We start from the raw sequence: 19,885 nt of genomic DNA on the forward strand, positions 1-19,885 counted from the left end.
GGGCGGGTTAAAAGGGCGGAGCCAGCGTTGGCCCAGCCCGCGGCTCGCCCCGCTGCCCCCCGCGCCCGGTACGGCCCCGCAGCAAGAGCGGCGCCATGGAGGCCACCGGGGTGCTGCCGTTCGTGCGCGGCGTGGACCTCAGCGGCAACGACTTCAAGGTGAGCTGGCCGGGCGTGGGGCCGGGCCTCCCTCCAGGCCGTCTCTTCCGCCCGGGCCCGCGCCGGTCTCTGCTTCCTGTCCCGCCCGCCTCCGGGCCCCGCGCCGCCCAGGACTGAGGACGGCCCGGGGTGGGGCTCCCCCCGGGGCTCGGGACCTTGCCGGGAACGGACCCCCGACGCCTCAGCTTAGGGCCCGCATGGGAAGAGCGAGGCCGGCCTGGGCCTGACGGACGCTTGGGGGCGGAGTCACGCCGGGGAGTGGTCTGGGGGCCCCCACCCCGCGTCCCAGACCGGGCGTCTGGGCCCCGCCAGGGCCGGAGAGTGGCCTGGGGGGCCGCGAGCCTCCGCTCCCGCCTCCCCGGCCCTCCTTCCCCGCCCCTCTGAGGTCATACGCCCAAGCCAGGCCCTGACTCATGGCCGGCTACCGGCTGTCGGCTGGCTGTCGGGGGCGGGTCTGGAGCACACTCATCACTGCCCTGTCCCTGCCACCGCCACCCCATCCTGTGTGGTCTTGGGCAAGTCACTTCCCCTCTCAGAGTCTGGGTTTTGTCATCCGGTGAAGGGACTGTAATGTAGAGGCATGGATTGGTTGGTGTGGAGACTGTCAGGCTGATGTGCAAGGCCTTGGGGTGGCTGCTGTCTGAGCAGCTGCTGGACCGGTAGACTACGGCCTCAAGGAACTGGAGCCCAGCCTTCCAGCCAGTTGGTGGGTGAGGGGGTTCTAGAGGGTCAAGAATGAGGTGGGCAGTGCTGGTAACCAGAGGAGTGGAAGGAAGAGCTGGCCCAGCACAGGAGGGGTCAGTGAGCAAGCAGCTGAGGCTGGGGGTCAGTGTCGTGTCAGCCTGGGTCTTCAGCATTGGGGGGGGGGCCCAGGCTTTGACTAAGGTTGGGTTAGACCAGGGCTGAGGAGGCTGGCAGGTCCTTCCTGCATTTACCCACGTGTGCACACACCTTTGACCCAGGGCCCAGGCGGCCACACCACTTTCCTCCGTCCCCATCCCTACCATCCTCACCTGAGGTCTCCATTGTCCTCTCCGGACTGGGAGAGTCTGAGTCACCAACTGAGAATGTGGCTCTAGGGGAATGGGGACACCAGCCGAGGGCGCTGAAGGCACGTGATGCCTCAGACTGCCTGCCATAAAGGCTAGGGGTACTGAGGCAGGCATTCGAATGTGGGGAACGAAGACATGAACAAGGCCTTGCACAGGGGGTTGGACCTTGGCAATGGCTTGTATGCCGATGGCAGGTTGGGGCACAGTCAGGGCCTTGTTGGAGCCTTAGGAGTCCCCCCATCTCTGGAGGCCCAGGTAGGGCCTGGAATGGCAGGCACAGGCATTTGAGCCAAGTTAACCACACAACTGAGCACTGGGATGTCCCCTGGAACAAGCCAGTTCCGTCCTGGCCCTTTGAGGGCTCAGAATCCAACAAGAGATCTTACACCAATAGCCATCCTGATAATTAGTCGGTCCTAACACTTTTATCATGAGGAGCTCTTATTAGCCCTGTTACATTGATGAGGAAGTTGAGGCACAGAGTGGCAAAGTGACTTGTCCAGGGTCACACAGCTGGTGAGAGGTAGCTCTGTTGCTCTCCCCAGGCTCCCATGCAAACGGGGGGACACAGAGGGTGGTGGAGCAGGGGCGCCCATCATCCCAATCAGTCTCACCATGACACATACCCCCAGGGCGGCTACTTCCCTGAGAATGTCAAGGCCATGACCAGTCTGCGATGGCTGAAGCTGAACCGCACGGGCCTCTGCTACCTCCCAGAGGAGTTGGCAGCCCTGCAGAAGCTGGTAAGGGGCTCTGGGCAGTCAGGGAGGGTCCCTGTGGATCGGGCTGGGCCAGGTGGGCAAGCCTGCACAGAAGGCAGTCGACATAGAGGAAGATGCTGACAGCCATGAGATGGAGTGAGCACCCTGTCCTGGGAGGTATGCAAGAAAAAGGCCACCGTGGGAGGGAGGGAGGGTGGGAGGCTGCAAGAGGTGGGCTGAGCGTGTGTGGCTGAGGGCCCCCTGGATGGTACAAGGTTCTGGTGGCAGTAGGGGACTCTGTAGACACCTTACCCACACTGCTGAGCCTCTGCTTCCCTGTCCTGGCCCAGGAGCACTTGTCTGTGAGTCACAACAACCTGACCACGCTTCACGGGGAGCTGTCCAGCCTGCCGTCACTGAGGGTGAGTGCTGCCAGAGGCCATTGAGCTTGGGGGCTGGGGCCAGAGTCCAGCCAGTGGCGTGAGGGCAGGGCCAGACCCCAGGCTGGACCAGCACCTCTGGCCATCCTGTGTCAGACTCGGGGACCTGTTCCTAAAGGGGAAAGGACGTCGTAATCCGCTGCATTAAGTAATGCGTGGGGGGAGGGGGAATGTAAAAAACCCAAACTCCCACCCATTTTAGACAAATACAGTGAGAACAGTTGACAGCAGCCAAGCACTGTTCCAACTCTTCCCTGTGGGTTTTTTTTTCATATCGTCCTGACCTTCGCCAAGTTCACAGATGCAGACACTTGGCCACGGAGCCAGGTCACTTGCCCGAGGCTGAGGTCACTTGGCCAGGCAGGGGGAGAGCTGGGGTAGAGTGCGGTTTGGTCAGAGCGGTCCTCTCGCCCCTCTGCTCTCCATGGAGCCTCTGACGTCCCAGAACATCAGGTCCCCATCCAGACCCTTCGGGCCTCGGTGAGGGTTTTTTCTGTCCAAGGCCAGAGCCCTGAGCTGTTAAGAGCACAGCCTCTGGACTTGGGCTGCCTGAGTTCTAATCTGGGCCCTGCCACTTCCTGGCTGCATGACCTTGGACGAGGCCCCTTCCATGTTCTGGGGAGGGTTCCGTGGGTGACGCTGGGAAGGGGCAGTGTGGTGCTGCACAGACACGAAGGCTGAAGGAGAATTGGCCGCAGCCGGGTTGTGGTGTCGCGGCACAGTTCTCTGGCCCGTTCTCTCTGCCCCTCAGACTTTCTGCATGTCTGTAGATGAGGTTTCAGCCCCGAGAGGAGGAAAACAGACTCGCTCTCAGTCCACACTCTGATTTCTCTTTGGTCCAGCCCCCTTCCTCTGCCCTAGACCCGCTGCCTCAGAGCTACGCATTTATCTCGCCCTCTGGACTTGGGAAGAAGAGGGATTGTTCATTCAGAAAGGGCTCCCCGAGCATGCTGTACTGGGCCCTAGGGCACATTTGAGCTGGGCTTTGAGGCGTGCATAGGAGCTCATCAAGGGGGGCTAGGAAGAGCTCTCCAGGTAGAGGGACTATGAGCAAAAGTCAGGGTGGGACGGTGCTTGAGCCTGCCCTCGGGTGGGTTTCCTGGGGAGGTGTCCTTCCCTGATCTCTCTGCTGCTTCCTGGGGGTGGAAGCCAGGAATCATGGACTCTCATGGTGTGTCCCCAGGCCATCGTGGCTCGAGCCAACAGCCTGAAGAATTCCGGAGTCCCCGATGACATCTTCAAGCTGGATGATCTCTCGGTTCTGGTCAGTGGCTGCCCACCCACCTGGCGCCTGTGTTGGCCCACCAGTCAGTTCTCCTCTATTAGAGTGGTCTCCTCAGCCGCTGTTACACCGTTTTATAGACGGAGAAACTGAGGCTTTAGAGTCCCTTGCCCGAGCTCATTCACGGAGTCAGATCCCTAACCTGGGCACCCTTCCTCTCGGGGTTCTGACTGTCTGCTTTTGGCCCCGAAAGCTCCTCAGCCACTCCTTCCTCAGTCCCCCACCTGACCCCCAAGGCTGGCCCTAACACCCCTGACCTGGCCTCGCCCGTTCTACACAGGACTTGAGCTACAACCAGCTGACGGAATGCCCACGGGAGCTGGAGAATGCCAAGAACATGCTGGTGCTGAACCTCAGCCATAACAGGTGCCTGTCGGCTGGGGTGGGGGGCAGAGTCTGGGGGGGACTGCAACACGGGGTTGCATCCATCCAGGAGGGGCACATCTGGCCCTGACGGCCCCTGCCTGCCCCACCCCCACCCACCCGCAGCATCGACACCATCCCCAACCAGCTCTTCATCAACCTCACCGACCTGCTGTACCTGGACCTCAGTGAGAACCGTCTAGAAAGCTTGCCCCCACAGATGCGCCGCCTGGTGCACCTGCAGACGCTGGTGCTCAACGGGAACCCGCTGCTGCACGCACAGCTCCGGTGGGTGCCTCCTCAGACCACGCCCCACCCCCGAACCCTGGGGAATCTGGCCTTGTCCTTCAACTCCCCAGTAGCCCTGGCCCTTCCTGCTTTGGGCCCCCACCACATCCCTGCCCCTCCTGTGTGGGCTGGGCCCCTCAGGCCCCATCTTTCCTAAGTATCAGGTCCTACCTCAGTCCTGAGTCCTGTCTACCCCACCCTACAGCCGCCCTCGACCTTGTCTTCTGAGACCCTCTCAGCCCCCCCGTGCGCTTGGGCCTGCCCCCGGCCTGACCACCCACGTCTCCCTGCAGGCAGCTCCCAGCTCTGACGGCCCTGCAGACCCTGCACCTGAGGAACACCCAGCGCACCCAGAGCAACCTCCCCACCAGCCTGGAGGGCCTGAGCAACCTCGCAGGTTGGCAGTCCCTGGGTGATCTCGGGCTCTGGTCCCCTCGGGTCCCTTGCTTCCTTACTCCCTTATGGAGGAAGGGATAGATCCTGCTTGTCTGCCCACCTGCCGGAGGGCAAAGGACGTGGTTATGTTAATGAGTAGTTCTTTCCTTACCATGACAGCTAGTGGTAACACCAAATTATGAGCACTGGCTTTTTTTTTTTTCTTTTAATTTACATCCAAGTTAACTAGCTTATAGTGCAACAGTGATTTCAGGAGTAGATTCCTTAGTGCCCCTTACCCATTTAGCCCATCCCCCTCCCGCAACCTCTCCAGTAACCCTCTGTTCTCTGTATGTAAGAGTCTCTTATGTTTTGTTCCCCTCCCTGTTTTTATATTATTTTTCCTTCCCTTTCCTTATGTTCATCTGTTTTGTTTCTTAAAAGTCCTCATATGAGCGAAGTCGTATGATATTTGTCTTTCTCCGACTAATTTCGCTTAGCAAAATACCCTCTAGTTCCATCCACATCGTTGCAAATGGCAGGATTTCATTCTTTTTGACTGCCGAGTAATACTCCATTCTATATATATACCATGTCTTCTTTATCCATTCATCCATCGATGGACATTTGGGCTCTTTCCATACTTTGGCTATTGTCGATAGCGCTGCTGTAAACATCGGGGTGCATGTGTCCCTTTGAATCAGCATTTTTGTACCCTTTGGATAAATACCTAGTAGTGCAATTGCTGGGTCACAGGTAGTTCTGTTTTTGGTTTTTTGACAAACCTCCATACTGTTTTCCAGAGTGGCCCCACCAATTCTCATTCCCACCAGCAATGCAAAAGAGATCCTCTCTCTCCCCGCATCCTCGCCAACATCTGTTGTTGCCTGAGTTGTTAATGTTTGCCATTCTGACAGGTGTGAGGTGGTATCTCAGTGTGGTTTTGATTTGTATTTCCCTGATGATGAGTGATGTTGAGCATTTTTTCATGTGTCGGTTGGCCATCTGGATGTCTTCTTTGGAGAAGTGTCTATTCATGTCTTTTGCCCAATTCTTTGCTGGGCTATTTGTTTTTTGGGTGTTGAGTTTGATAAGTTCTTTATAGATTTTGGATACTAACCCTTTATCTGATAAGCCATTTGCAAATATCTTCTCCCATCCCGTCAGTTGCCTTTTAGTTTTGCTGATTGTTTCCTTCTCTGTGCAGAAGCTTTTTATCTTGATGTGGTCCCAATAGTTCAGTTTTGCTTTTGTTTCCCTTGCCTCCGGAGATGTGTTGAGTAAGAAGTTGCTGCGGCCAAGGTCAAAGAGGTTGTTGCCTGTTTTCTCCTCGAGCATTTCGATGGCTTCCTGTCTTACGTTTAGGTCTCTCATCCATTTTGAGTTTATTTTTGTGTGTGGTGTTAAGAAAGTGGTCCAGGTTCATCCTCCTGCATGTTGCTGTCCAGTTTTCCTGACGCCACTTGCTGAAGAGACTGTCTTTATTCCGTTGGATATTCTTTCCTGCTTTGTCAACTATCCATTGGATATTAGTTGGCCATACATTTGTGGGTCCGTTTTTGGGTTCTCTGTTCTGTTCCATTGATCTGAGTGTCTGTTTTTGTGCCAGTAACAAGCACTGGCTTTATGGCTAGACTCAGCAGTATGAGGAAGTCTTTCCAAATGGAGAAACTGAGGCTCAGAGAGATTAAGTCACTGGCTTCAGGCCACGGAGCCTGGAGGCCAGTGGAGGTGGGGCTCACATTAGGGCTGGCTGCCCCTGGAGCGGGCTGCGGGGGCCCCAGCTGATGCACCCCACTCCACACCCCAGACGTGGACCTCTCCTGCAACGACCTGACGCGGGTGCCCGAGTGCCTGTACACCCTCCCCAGCCTGCGCCGCCTCAACCTCAGCAGCAACCAGATCTCGGAGCTGTCCCTGTGCATTGACCAGTGGGTGCACGTGGAGACCTTGAACCTGTCCCGCAATCAGCTGACCTCACTGCCCGTACGTCCGGGCCTAGGGTGGGGAGAGGGAAGGCTGCCGAGCCGCCCTGGCTCCTGCCCCTGACTCCCGCCCCCCGCCCGTGTCTCCCCTCTAGTCAGCCATCTGCAAACTGACCAAGCTGAAGAAGCTGTACCTGAACTCCAACAAGCTGGATTTCGATGGGCTGCCCTCGGGCATCGGCAAGCTGGCCAACCTAGAGGAGTTCATGGCTGCCAACAACAACCTGGAGCTGATCCCTGAAAGCCTCTGCAGGTGCCGGGGCGAGTGGGGGCGGAGAGACTTATGGCATAGAAAACCCCAGGTTCGTAGTCAGAACCCCCCCTGCAATCTCTGCCCATCATGCAACATGGATGGGTTAACTTGGCTTTGTGGGTCAAGACGCACGTCCTGTGCCAGCATGAGTTTGGGACACAGCGCCATGTCTGTCTCCTTCTGGAGGTCACTGTGTCCACTGGCATGGCCTCCTCAACACTCTGAGAAGTCCTTCAGGCAGAGAACAGAGGACCCCTCAGCAGCTTCCAAGCTAATTTGAGGACAGAGTATGGTTTGGGTTGTTTTTTTTAAAGTATATTTGTTTATTTTTCTTTCTTCTTTTTTTTTTTTAAATGGTCAGAAATTTTTTTTTTAAAGTTTATTTATTTTGAGAGACAGCACAAGAGGGGCAGAGAGAGAGGGAGAGAGAGAGAGAGAGAGAGAGAGAGAGAGAGAGAATCCCAAGCAGGCTCCTCACTGCCAGCATGGAGCCTGATGTGGGGCTTGAACCCACAAACCGTGAGATCATGACCTGAGCCGAAATCGAGAGTCAGATGCTTAACTGACTGAGCCACCCAAGTGCCCCTATTTGTTTATTTTTCAAGAGAGAGGAAGAGAGCACAAGTAGGGGAGAGGGCAGAGAGGGAGAGAGAATCCCAAACAGGTCCCGTGCTGTCAGTGTGGAGCCTGATGTGGGGCTCCGTCTCACAAACCGTGAGGTCATGGCCTGAGCTAAAATCAAGAGCCAGACGCTTCACCGACTGAGCCACCCACGCGTCCCCGAGAATGATTTTTAGTGTCCTGTTGGTCACGTGCAGGAGCCTTTAACTCGGCAGAGGGCCTCTTTGAAAACTGCTGTTGCGTAGAAGCCACTAGAAGATCTTCCCAGTCACGTAGCTTGAGGAGACTCCAGTCCCACTTGCGTTAGCCTTTCCTGCCTCTCTCGGCCTGTTTAAACCCGGTGGTTTCGTAACTAGCTGGGCTACTCAGTTCTTCTGGTCTTACCCGGCTCCCCGTCTCTGGGTCCTGGAAGTTTCCCTGCCTCCCCCACAGCCGCCTCTGTCACCTCCCTGAGGCTCCGGCTCTGTCCTCACAGGTGCACAAAGCTGAGGAAACTCGTCCTGAACAAGAACCGCCTGGTGACCCTCCCAGAGGCCATCCACTTCTTGACGGAGATCGAGGTCTGGGCAGGCCGGGGCCAGTGCCAAGAGGGGCCTGATGGGGAGGGCGGAGGTGCAGACAGACACCCCCTCAGGAAAGAGCGCACAAAGCAGTGTCACTGGGGTGGGGACACCCAGCAGAGGCCCCCTGGAGCGGCGGCAGGGCCACAGTTGGGAGAAGGTGAACCACATCCCGTGTCCGTCCCATGCTTGATGGCATCGTTTTAGCCCCGTGACCAGCCTGCAAGGTCCCGTCTCACAGATGGGAAAGCCAAAGCCCACGAGGGGCGGCCGCAGAGCTGGGATGAGAAAGAACCCAGCCCCCGCCCTGGACCTCTCAGCACTAGCGGCTGCCGAGAGCGACAGACGGGGGTGGGCGTGACGGGGCGGTGGATCTCAGGCCCACCACCTCTGCTCACCCCGCGAGGCAGGTCCTGGACGTGCGGGAGAACCCCAGCCTGGTCATGCCTCCCAAGCCCGCTGACCGTGCTGCCGAGTGGTACAACATCGACTTCTCGCTGCAGAACCAGCTGCGGCTGGCAGGCGCCTCCCCTGCCACGGTGGCTGCGGCAGCAGCTGGTAAGCAGAGGAGGTCGGGCTGGTCTGGGAGCCGGGGGCATGCCTCTGCCGGCCTCAGCTTATCCATCTGTACATTGGGTGGGACACACATAGCTTCTGGATCCTGGGAGATGGGGTTGGCCCCTGGTTGGCTCGTGCCCGAGGGCCCAGCTATTTACTCCTCCCCTAAGCAGTAAGTGGGCCCAAGGACCCCCTGGCTCGCAAGATGCGGCTGCGGAGGCGCAAGGACTCAGCCCAGGATGACCAGGCTAAGCAGGTGCTGAAGGGCATGTCGGATGTGGCCCAGGAGAAGAACAAAAAGCAGGAGGTAAGCCAGGTCAGGGGCTGGGAGGGGACAGGTGTCCCTGGGCTCTTCTTAAGACAGACTGTGTGACCCAGGCCAAGAGGGAGAGTGGGTCCTGGGTAGAGAGGACAGCCCATGCAAAGGCCCTGAGGTGGGTAGCAAATAGAGATCTGCCTGAGTGACTGTGACGAGGCAAGCCATGCCTTGTGACCGTGACCCCAGGAAAGTACTGATGCGCGAGCCCCTGGGGGCAAGGCACGGCGCTGGGACCAGAGCCTGGAGAAGCCGCGCCTTGACTACTCTGAGTTCTTCACGGAGGACGTGGGCCAGCTGCCTGGCCTGACCATCTGGCAGATCGAGAACTTCGTGCCTGTGCTGGTGGAGGAAGCCTTCCATGGCAAGTTCTATGAGGCTGACTGCTACATTGTACTCAAGGTGAGAGTTGGGTGTGTTGTTGGGGGCTAGGACCCCCCAGTAACCTTATCTTAGATGGCTCAGGGCCCCCAGCTCCACAGTTTTGTTCCTTGAGGCAAGGTGGGAGGGGGAGGGCTTTGCAGAGGAGGTGGGGTGGGGATGTCCTAGGCAGAGGTGTGACAGCCTAGCCCACCGTGAGACTGGGGAGTCTGTGGCCGTTAGAGTGGCCTTTGGGGGGTGAGCTGGGAAGCCAGGACGCCTTGGCCAGGGCTGACACGGCCTATGCTGCCCGCCACCCCCCACCAGACCTTTCTGGATGACAGTGGCTCACTGAACTGGGAGATCTACTACTGGATAGGCGGGGAGTCCACGCTGGACAAGAAGGCCTGCTCTGCCATCCATGCCGTGAACCTGCGTAACTATCTTGGTGCCGAGTGTCGCACCGTGCGGGAGGAGATGGGCGATGAGAGCGAGGAGTTCCTGCAGGTGCCAGCCAGCCAGAGGGCGGGGCCTTGGGCGGGGTGGGGCCGGGGAAGTGGGCGTGGCCAAAGGCTGGGGGCGGGCCAAGACCTCTGGCTCACACTGCCCACCGAGAGGTGTTAGGGGTGGAGACCTAAGGCAGTCAGGGAACTGGGTGAGGCCAGTGGTGGGGAGCCTGGGCCGGTGGCCAAGAGAGAGCTGGGGAGCTGGGACCAATAGCGCCAAGGAGGCAGGGCCATGCTCAGGACCCTGAGTCAGAGAGCAGGGTTAGCAAGCTGTGCTGTCCTTTCGGCCAGCTGGCTACGTGGAGATGCCCATACACACGACGCTTTACTCCGCTCTCTTCCATGAACCTGCTTGGTCCTGTGCCCTGACACGCGCGTATCTAGACATGCTGTGTGCGGCTAAACCTTAACAAGAGTGAACGCACCATGAACACATAGTTTTGTAGCTGGTAACGTTGAAATAACGAGTTTACGTTTATAGACACAGATCTTGTTCTTCTTTGTTGTTGTTTTGTTGAACTTCATCACGGATCTGTGGCACTTGATGCAGGGACAGGCAACTCTGCCCCCCCTGACAGGAGGTATTTGAAGGGGGGCTGGGGGGGGGGGTAGCTCCGTGACAAGGGACCACACCCTCTCACACACACAGGTGTTTGACAACGACATCTCCTACATTGAGGGAGGAACAGCCAGTGGCTTCTACACTGTGGAGGACACACACTACGTCACCAGGTGAGGGGGTGTGTGGGTAGGTGGCACTAACCTGGACTCAGCTGGGAAGGGTTGGGGGAGAGGGTGTTAGGGCTAAATCGGCCCCTTCGTGTCCCTACCTCCCACCCCCTGGTCACTCTCGCTCTGCTGCCAGGATGTACCGTGTGTATGGGAAAAAGAACATCAAGTTGGAACCTGTACCTCTCAAGGGGGCCTCCCTGGACCCAAGGTAGGCCCCCACGACCTGAGGTGGGAGTGCTTGAGCCCAGACCTCCTCCCCACTAGTGGGGGGCAGATTTGGGTTTTAGAAGAAGAGGCCTTCCAGCAATCCTTTTGACCCCTGTCTTACCGAGTTTCGTGGTACCCACAAGGGGGATAAACCCCATAAGGAGGGATTGGGGCCGGGTCTAGGGCATGAGGGCAGTTGCTGCCCACGTCTAGCACCGCCCCTTCTGCCCCTCCCATCCAGGTTTGTTTTCCTGCTGGATCGAGGGCTGGACATTTACGTGTGGCGGGGGGCCCAGGCCACACTGAGTAGCACCACCAAGGCCAGGTACGAGGAGTACGCCCTGCTGGGACATGGTGGGGTGTCTTCTGCAAAGACCGACTGCCACCTCTAAGAAGGGGCACAGGACTCACCAAGGGCTTTGCACGCCACTCCCCCTCCAGGCTCTTTGCAGAGAAAATTAACAAGAACGAGCGAAAAGGGAAGGCAGAGATCACACTGCTGGTACAAGGTCAGGAGTCCCCAGAGTTCTGGGAGGCGCTGGGCGGGGAGCCCTCTGAGATCAAGAAGCATGTGCCTGATGACTTCTGGCCACCTCAGCCCAAGCTGTATAAGGTGAGCTGTGGTGCTGGGTGCAGGGCTGGCCTGACTTCCTGAGCCTCGCACCACTGTGGTGGCTGTGGACTTGGGTGGGGAGAGGGTGCCACCTTCTGGACAGGAAATAGCCAAAGGTCTAGAGGCTCTGAGTGAGGCTGTGAGAGACAGTGTTAGGGTGTGTGTTTCCAGGAAGGTGGGGCTAGAGAGAGAGGCTGCAAAGTGCCTGGCTTCCAGGGCTGAGAACCTGGCCTTAATTCTGCAGGTGACGGGAAGCCCATGGGGGTTTTGCAAGCAAGAAAAGGACAAGTTAGAAGATTAGAAAAGACAGTAAGGACCTGGAGAGGGTTGGCAGGGAAAGCGCCATTTAAAAGCCCTTCCACTGATAGAATGCCCTTAAAACACTGGTGGAGGGAGGAAACTAATGTCCAAAGAGGAGCAGGCGATGGTCCTGAGCACCCACAACAGGGCAGAGGCCACACTCCAAAGCAGGGGGCTGCTGGTGGGTTGGGCTCCTTCCCCCAGACCCTTCCCTGTTACACCCGCCTCTTCATCCTGCCAGGTGGGCTTGGGCCTGGGCTATCTGGAGCTGCCACAGATCAACTACAAGCTCTCTGTGGAACATAAGACACGTCCCAAGGTGGAACTGATGCCGAGGATGCGGCTGGTAAGACACACAGAGGGAGGAGGGCGAGGGAGCCAGGACCCCTCCGTGGTGGTGGGGCATCAGCATTGACCTCCAGCCTTTGCCCCGCAGCTGCAGAGCCTGCTGGACACGCGTTGCGTGTACATCCTGGACTGTTGGTCCGACGTGTTCATCTGGCTGGGCCGCAAGTCCCCGCGCCTGGTGCGCGCCGCCGCCCTCAAGCTGGGCCAGGAGCTGTGCGGGATGTTGCACAGGCCGCGGCACGCCACCGTCAGCCGCAGCCTGGAGGGCACGGAGGCGCAGGTGCGTGTGTGCCTCTCGGGCGGCCTCTTTACCGTCTATCCTGCCGGGCCCCGCCCCTCCGGCCACCAGGCCCCGCCTTCATTTCTAGACCACACCCCGCTTTTCCGGACCCCGCCCCCGAGCCACCCGACCTCTGCCTTAACCGCATCAGACCCCCACTCCAGCTGGTGTTGTCATCCCTTTGGCAGGTGTTCAAGGCCAAGTTCAAGAACTGGGACGACGTGTTGACAGTGGACTACACGCGCAACGCAGAGGCCGTGCTGCAGGGCCCGGGACTCACCGGGAAAGTGAAGCGCGACGCGGAGAAGAAAGAGCAGATGAAGGCTGACCTCACCGCGCTCTTCCTGCCCAGGCAGCCGCCCATGGCACTGGCGGAGGTGCGGGCGGGGCCCCGGGGGCGGGGCGGGGGAGGACTTGGCCCAGGACCTGCCCTGCCCGGTGGTGACTGGCGGCCGTGGCCTGCAGGCCGAGCAGCTGATGGAGGAGTGGAACGAGGACCTGGACGGCATGGAGGGTTTTGTGCTCGAGGGCAAGAAGTTCGCGAGGCTGCCGGAGGAGGAGTTTGGCCACTTCTACACGCAGGACTGCTACGTCTTCCTCTGCAGGTGCCAACGCGGCGCGCCTCCGTCGCCCGGCCCCTCCCCTGGGGCTAGGGGCCTCGAGCCCCCGCTCACCGCTCTCTGACCCCCCCACCCCCCAGGTACTGGGTCCCCGTGGAGTACGAGGAGGAGGAGGAGAAGAAGGAAGAGAAGGAGGAGGAGAAAGCAGGGGCGGAGGGCAAAGAAGGCGAGGAAGCAGCGGCTGAGGCAGAGGAGAAGCAGCCGGAGGAGGACTTCCAGTGCATCGTGTACTTCTGGCAGGGCCGGGAAGCCTCCAACATGGGCTGGCTCACCTTCACCTTCAGCCTGCAGAAGAAGTTCGAGAGCCTCTTCCCCGGCAAGCTAGAGGTAGGTCTGTCACGCCCACCCCAGCTCCCGCCACCCCCCCCCCCCCCCCGCCCCACCTCCTGAGAGGGACTCAGACCCAGGGGAGGCTTGGCCTGAGGGGCAGGGTGGGGGTCCAAGGAGCTGTCCTTAACATCTCCACACCCCCAGGTGGTCCGCATGACACAGCAGCAGGAGAACCCCAAGTTCCTGTCCCATTTCAAGAGAAAGTTCATTATCCACCGTGGCAAGAGGAAGGCGGCTCAGGGTGCCCTGCAGCCCAGCCTCTACCAGATTCGCACGAATGGCAGCGCGCTCTGCACCCGGTGCCTGGCCTGGGCAGGGGGAGGGGGGCGCACGGGGTGGGGCTGGGAGCATATGGTGGGCAGACGGGGGTCAGTGGCCAGCAGCACCTCCCTGCTGACCCCTCCCACTCCCCAGGTGCATCCAGATCAACACAGACTCCAGCCTCCTCAACTCCGAGTTCTGCTTTATCCTCAAGGTGGGCTGTGGGTGCGGCCAGCACTGTGGCTCAGGGTGGTGGGTTGTAGGGGGGACCTGACTTGAACCCCCTGCACGCTCCCCAGGTTCCCTTTGAGAGTGAGGACAACCAGGGCATCGTGTACGCGTGGGTGGGCCGGGCTGCGGACCCGGACGAGGCCAAGCTTGCGGAAGATATCCTGAACACCATGTTTGATGCCTCCTATAGCAAGCAGGTGACCAGGGCGGGTGGCAGGTGGGCAGGCAGTCGTGTGAGGGCCGACAGGGGACCTGGGCCAGACAGACGCTTTCCCCACAGGTCATCAACGAAGGTGAGGAGCCCGAGAACTTTTTTTGGGTGGGCATCGGGGCACAGAAGCCTTATGATGGCGACGCCGAATACATGAAGCACACTCGGCTCTTCCGGTGAGGCCAGAGCCCATACCTCTCCCCGCGCTCCCTCCTCAGTCCTGGCAGGCTCCTGCGACCCTCAGCCTCTCCCTGACCCTTGACTTCCAGGTGCTCCAATGAGAAGGGCTACTTCGCCGTGACCGAGAAGTGCTCTGATTTCTGCCAAGATGACCTGGCGGATGATGATATCATGCTGCTAGACAATGGCCAAGAAGTGAGCCCCCTGCCCCCCCGCCCATTCAAGGGGCCTACCCGCTGGTAGATGGGAACCCGGGGCTGGAATGGGGGTACTCTCAGGTCCCGTGAGACCACCTGTCCTGCTGTCCCCACAGGTCTACATGTGGGTGGGGACCCAGACGAGCCAGGTGGAGATCAAGCTGAGTCTGAAGGCCTGCCAGGTGAGTCGGTGGTGGGGGGAGGGCCGGGGCCGGGCCTGGCGGTCCCGGTGCACCGCCCAAGACTCACGCCTTCTCCTGTCGGTCAGGTGTACATCCAGCACATGCGATCCAAGGAGCACGAGAAGACCCGCCGCCTGCGCCTGGTCCGTAAGGGCAACGAGCAGCACGCCTTCACTCGCTGCTTCCACGCCTGGAGCACCTTCCGCGAGGCCCTGGCCTAGGGTGGCCATCACCCGCCTGCAGTGCCCCCGCTGCGACCCCACGCCAGGGCGAGGAAGGGCCTCTGTCCGTCCACTGCCTGCCAGCAGAGGCAGCCCCCGCTCCAGCCACCACCCCCAGCGCCACAGTCCCAGCAGCACCAACGGGGAGACCCTGACCGGTGCCCTCAGGCGTCTGGGCACCTGGAGTCCCTCCCTCCTGAGCTCCTGTGTGACGCCTCCTCCCCACCAGGGATAAAGCAGATGTGGCTGCCTTTTAAGAGATATTAAATGCTTTTATTTTCAATATTAAAAATCAGTATTTTTAATATTAAAACAGCGCTAATTTTAACAAAATGACAGGAAAAAAACCCCAAGGTACAATCTACAGGGAAATCCATCCTGACCGACCTCCCCGCCCCCCACCCTCGTACACACGCACACGCACGCTCGCACACGCACGCTCGCACACGCACACACACACCCTGACTGGGCCCCCAGTCCTGGGTGCCCGGCAGAACTCCCAGTCGTATATATGCGCACATCACAGACTTGGGGGGGGGGGGGTGGGATGGGTGCTGGCCCAGGAGCAAGTACCAAAATAGTTTTAGAAATGCCTGTCCAGCCCGGCACAGGCGTTAGAAAAATATTCTTTGCAAAGGCAGTAGGGAAGGACGGTGTGCTGAGTGGGAGGTGGCATGGGGCTTGCCAGGCCCAGCAGTCCTCGCCCTGTAGCGCCTGGCTTCCAGATGGCCAAATGCCTACTGGAGCGGCCAAGGTGAATCTACCCCAGAGGCTCTGGGCTGAGTCCCGGGCCCACACCCCCCCCATACCGCACTGGGGCAGAGGTGGGCAGGTCCCTCTGGAGGCTGTAGGTTAGCAGGTGTGGGTCTATGCGGAGGGGCCAGGGGTCCTGGATCCCAGCTCCCAGAAGGGCAGTGGGTAGCCAAGCAGTTCTGGCCTTCCTGGTAAAGGAAGAGAAGAGGGGTCAGAGAAAGCCAGGGAGCCGAAAAGTGCAAACGGCCTGGCTGCAGAAGTGCCACCGTGCCCCCTCTAGGGCAGGCAAAAGGGCCACCCCACCCATATTAGGAGCAAAGGTCTTGCAGGGACAGCCAGAGGTGGGCTTGCTGACTCTGACCACTGACCACGCTGGGCACACTGAGGCCCAGGGCGTGGCCAGGGAGGAGGCAGCAGTAACCCCGGCAGCAGATGAAGAGGGAGCTTGGGGGTGGGGGGGGTCTCTGCCCGGCGTAGGGCCAGGCTGCGTGGGTAGGGGCACCGGGCAGCGAATAGGTTGGGCAGACTTCTGGGCTCCAGATCCAGGCCCCACTCACCAGGCTCACCTGGCAGGACCCCACCACAAGAGCCTGAGTGATCATCTCTGCAAAATGGGCTGGCCACACCGGCCCCTGAGCCCCGAGCTGCCACCACCTCTAAATGGTTTGCTCTGGCCTGGTTCCAAACACTACCCATGCCATCCAGGAGCTGACAGGCCGGCCTAGCCTTTCTAGTACCGAACCATGAAAATCAGGGCTGTCAGACAGTAAGGACCAGGCAGACCCAGGGCCCCTAAACCCGCAGCACCTCATTTGATCAGGATGGCACAGGCTCGAGCCTCGTCTTCGGCCAGGTTCCTCAGATTCTTCTCAGATTCCTCTGAAGAGCTGCGGGGAGGGGAGCGGAGATCAGAGGGTCCTGGGACCTGGCCCTTCCTCGGGCCTCTGTGCCTAACTCGGACAGAAGGCAGGCAGAGGGTAACAGAGGGAGGCTGGGGAGGACCCAGGGCAGCCCCTCTGCGGACCCGCCCACCCGCCTCACCCCAGGAAATCCTTCACGTCCTCCACCGTGACGTCCCCTGTCGTGTCCAGCGTGGTGTCAGCACTGGTGGCCGAGTCAATGGACATGGGCGAGAGCGTGGCCTCGGGTGGCTCTGGGGTGTCTGCAGGAAGGAAATGATCGGGACCCCACCTGGCCATCTGGGCACCCTCTGCACTCTACCTTCCATCCCCTGGGGACCTGACTCGGACCCAAACCCAGCCCACAGTGAGACTTGGGACTGAAGGCAGACCGCCACCTCCCTCCCCGACTCCTGCCTGGCCTGGCCCCCCCACCCAGGCTTCCAGCCTCTGTCAGGTTGCTGCCACCTACGGAGGCTTGCCCCCTGTCCTGCCTCAGCTGCGTGGATATCCTGCCACTTTCACTTCACATCCAGCGTCCTTACCAGCTCCCTTGCTGCGGGCAGGACCAGGGCTTCCATCGCGGCTCCCTGGGGCCAGGACCATGCCTGGGGTCCCATTAGCCTGGCTCAGCTTGGGCGACTCTCGGAGCCTGTGGCTGTAGAGATGAGGCCACAATGGGTGCCACAAGCAGGCGCCTCAAGTCCCAAGTGCCAGACCCTACCCTCCCTCTCCTGGGGCCCAGGACCAGAGAGGGGTGACACGAGGGAGGGCCACCCTTGTTCCACGCAGGATCCGAGCATGAGGATGAGACCAGCCTTAGTGAAGGCCCCCTGGGCTGCCCCTTCCACGCACCTGGTGCGGGTGGTATCTCGGGGCCAGCTAATGTCCAGAGAGCACAGCGGCTCTGTGATGTTCCGAGCACTCAGAGAGAAGCGTTCAAACTCCGATGGAGAAATCAGGTAAAAACCTGGGTGGGCGGGTGAATAGTGGGGTGCAGTTAGGGGGTGTGACTGCAACCACAATCCCTCAGTGGCCTCCTCCTGGCCTGTGCCGGCCAGTCCCGAGCCCGCCCTGGGGCCCCTCTGCTGACGCTCCCCAGCAACTCTTCCAGCCCCGCTCAGGCCCCTTCTGCCCCAAGAAGCCTTCCCCTCACCCTGGCCGTGGCGCGTGAAGACACAGGAGGCGATGCCGCTGATGTCCTCCTTCCGGATACAGGAGTAGTGTACCTGGGGCCGCAGGCCAGGCACCGAGAAGACGTGCACGTCGCCCAAGTTGGTGAGGCAGGCCAGGCAGGTTTCAGCGTAGTCCTCACAGGCCACGCTGGCAAACGTGGCAAGGGCCACCTTGCGCACCCGACAGCCCTCGTGGGCCGTGAGCTTGAACTTGGTCTTGGCGCTCACCTTGGGTAGTGTGAACACCTGGCGGCAGGCGGGCGGCCGGTGAAAGGGGCTGGCCCTGTCCACACCCGCAGGGCCCACCCTCCCAGATGCGGGCACCAGCCCCCGCCCCGAACCCGGCCTGCCAGTTGGGCCTGCAGCCCCGGCCGCCCGGCGGCCTCCCGCCTGGGCACCCTCTCCTCAGACTTCACCTAGGAAACCTCCCAGGGTACCCCCATCTGTGGCCAAACCAGTCACACTGGGTTGTAAGGGTAAGGTGGCTGGTATCCACTCAGGTCACGAGTTCCTGCCAGACAGAGCCCTGAGGAGTCTTCAGAGGGTCCTGGCAGGGACTCGGTGAGGCAGGAGGGTCCTGGGGGGATGTGGCTGGCTGAGGGAGCATCTGGGTTCTCCAGGGGCCATCTCTGCTAGTCCAGGGGCATGTGTCTCAGGCAGACAGGGGGTCTCAGCAGATGGGGAGCACAGTGAGGACAGAGTTCCTGGAAGGTCTAACGGTGTCAGGTGGGAGCCAGGAGGGTCGCCACGGTGGTTTACCTTGAACTGCTCCTCAGACGCGATGAGCACAGCGTGGCCGCCCTGCATGTCAGGTGCCTGTGCCAGATCCCGAGAGGCCTCATAGGGCTCGGGCAGCGGGCGGCCGCGCCCATCCAACACGGCAATCGCCACCACGGGTGCACGGTGCATCAGCTGCACCTCCTTGCCCAGCACGGCCTCCACCGCCCGCTCGGGTCGCTTCTCACCACCTGCCGTGGCCGCCGGCACCTCCAGCGCGTAGGCAAACACGGACCCCGAGTTGGTGCCTGCCCACATGGTGGGTCCATGATGGGCCGCTGCGGGACGACGGGGGCTGGTGAGGCGGGGTGTTGGCCGCATGATACAGGTTCCTCCCCTCCTCTCCGGATACCCCGGAATCAGTTCTCTCGTGTCCCACGCCTCCCCAGGGACGTCAGAGGGCCTCAGGCCCGAGGCACCTTCTCTATATTACTGACGAAATTTGGGGCCTCAGATACAGCCCTCCTGCAGAAGTGGGAATGGCCTCCAGGACATCTCGAGGATGTCAACAGGCACCCAAACTAGACCCTGATCTCCCCAACCCCATCCCACTGTACCCTCAGCCCCCATTTCAGGAACAGAGTCCCCCCCCGCCCCATGCAGCCCTGACACCCCCTCACCATATGCCATCACTAGTCTTACTGACAGACTTGGAACCAGCCCACACCCTGCAGATGCGTTCCAGCTGGCCACAGCCCACCCCCCCGCCGTGTGCTTTCGGCCCAACAGCCAGACGCGGAGTCCTCGGGGCCGGGCTGGAAAGAAATGAGGCCTGCGGGACGTTGTCTAGCCAGCTTTCCCTGTGTGGGCTGAACCTCTGGGGAAGGTCCTTGGTGGAGAATCACAGCTCAATGTCCAGGAGCCAGCAGGAGCCAGAAGAAGCCAGCAGGAGCCAGCAGGAGCCAGCAGCCACTGCTGTGTGCCCTTGATGAATCGGTGGCCTCAGCAACAACCACCAGGGGGAGCCAAACCCCAGGAAAAATAAGCAACTCAAAATGTTGCCCAGACCTAGGACACCCAGCCAGCTGGGAACCTGAACGCCATAAGCCTTCTCATGGTGACAGCGGAACAAGGTAAAGAGCCTGGGGCTACCATGTCCAGACTCTGAGAAAATCCACTAGATAAAAGATCCTCAACAAATACATGACATTGGAAGGCGGGGGGGGGGGGGGGGGGGGAGGGGGGGTGGTCCCCTGCTCGGATTCAAGAGCCTGTAAGTCACATCAGTGAAACACCAAGTGCAGAATGACTAGATGCTGACCCAACATCAACCATAAAAAGGCATTTTGGAGATGAAAGGAGAAAGCCACCACAGCCCGAGTGTGACAAGAGACTGGATCAGCACCAGTTCCGCGGGGTGCGATGCAGGCACCATGGCTGCCAGTTATGTCTGTTAGACACACACTCAAGTCCTGATGTACAGATATTCATTGAAAATGCTCCAGCAAGATAAAAGCCACTGTGGGGGGGGGGGGGGGGCTGAGTGGCTTCGTCAGTTAAGCGGCTGCCTTCAGCTCAGGTCATGATCTCATGCTTCATGGGTTCAAGCC

General features: G+C 60.0%; 2 protein-coding genes across 4 annotated transcripts in view; one reads left to right on the forward strand and one right to left on the reverse strand.

The window, feature by feature from the left end:
- FLII (FLII actin remodeling protein) lies at positions 1-15,023 on the forward strand. 2 transcript variants are annotated; one of them, XM_027047572.2, is made up of 30 exons: positions 1-158; positions 1,843-1,953; positions 2,262-2,333; positions 3,535-3,615; positions 3,914-3,999; positions 4,123-4,284; positions 4,578-4,681; positions 6,470-6,645; positions 6,740-6,897; positions 7,994-8,078; positions 8,489-8,636; positions 8,807-8,943; positions 9,142-9,354; positions 9,640-9,819; positions 10,468-10,550; positions 10,684-10,758; positions 10,999-11,082; positions 11,199-11,370; positions 11,912-12,016; positions 12,107-12,298; positions 12,487-12,675; positions 12,764-12,903; positions 12,999-13,245; positions 13,393-13,547; positions 13,663-13,723; positions 13,809-13,937; positions 14,021-14,127; positions 14,221-14,326; positions 14,445-14,510; positions 14,597-15,023. In XM_027047572.2, exons 1-30 carry the CDS (start codon positions 96-98, stop codon positions 14,729-14,731), a joined length of 3,822 nt encoding a protein of 1,273 aa, XP_026903373.1. In that variant the 5' UTR covers positions 1-95; the 3' UTR covers positions 14,732-15,023. The 2 variants fall into 2 exon arrangements, with proteins under 2 accessions (XP_026903373.1, XP_026903374.1); XM_027047573.2 differs by having other exon boundaries at positions 8,810-8,943.
- The window catches only part of LLGL1 (LLGL scribble cell polarity complex component 1), an 18,019-nt gene continuing 13,116 nt past the window's right edge, over positions 14,983-19,885 (reverse strand). For both annotated transcript variants that reach the window (XM_027047575.2, XM_027047577.2), the window contains exons 17-23: positions 18,318-18,613; positions 17,540-17,804; positions 17,239-17,353; positions 16,929-17,041; positions 16,526-16,646; positions 16,292-16,371; positions 14,983-15,672 (exon numbers count right to left, since the gene is read on the reverse strand). In XM_027047575.2, the coding sequence (XP_026903376.2) occupies positions 16,293-16,371; positions 16,526-16,646; positions 16,929-17,041; positions 17,239-17,353; positions 17,540-17,804; positions 18,318-18,613 (989 nt within the window). In that variant the 3' untranslated portion in view covers positions 14,983-15,672; position 16,292. The remainder of the gene's footprint in view (positions 15,673-16,291; positions 16,372-16,525; positions 16,647-16,928; positions 17,042-17,238; positions 17,354-17,539; positions 17,805-18,317; positions 18,614-19,885) is intronic.

Source organism: Acinonyx jubatus, chromosome E1, assembly GCF_027475565.1.
Source record: "Acinonyx jubatus isolate Ajub_Pintada_27869175 chromosome E1, VMU_Ajub_asm_v1.0, whole genome shotgun sequence".
In the NCBI taxonomy this organism is placed as follows: domain Eukaryota; kingdom Metazoa; phylum Chordata; class Mammalia; order Carnivora; family Felidae; genus Acinonyx; species Acinonyx jubatus.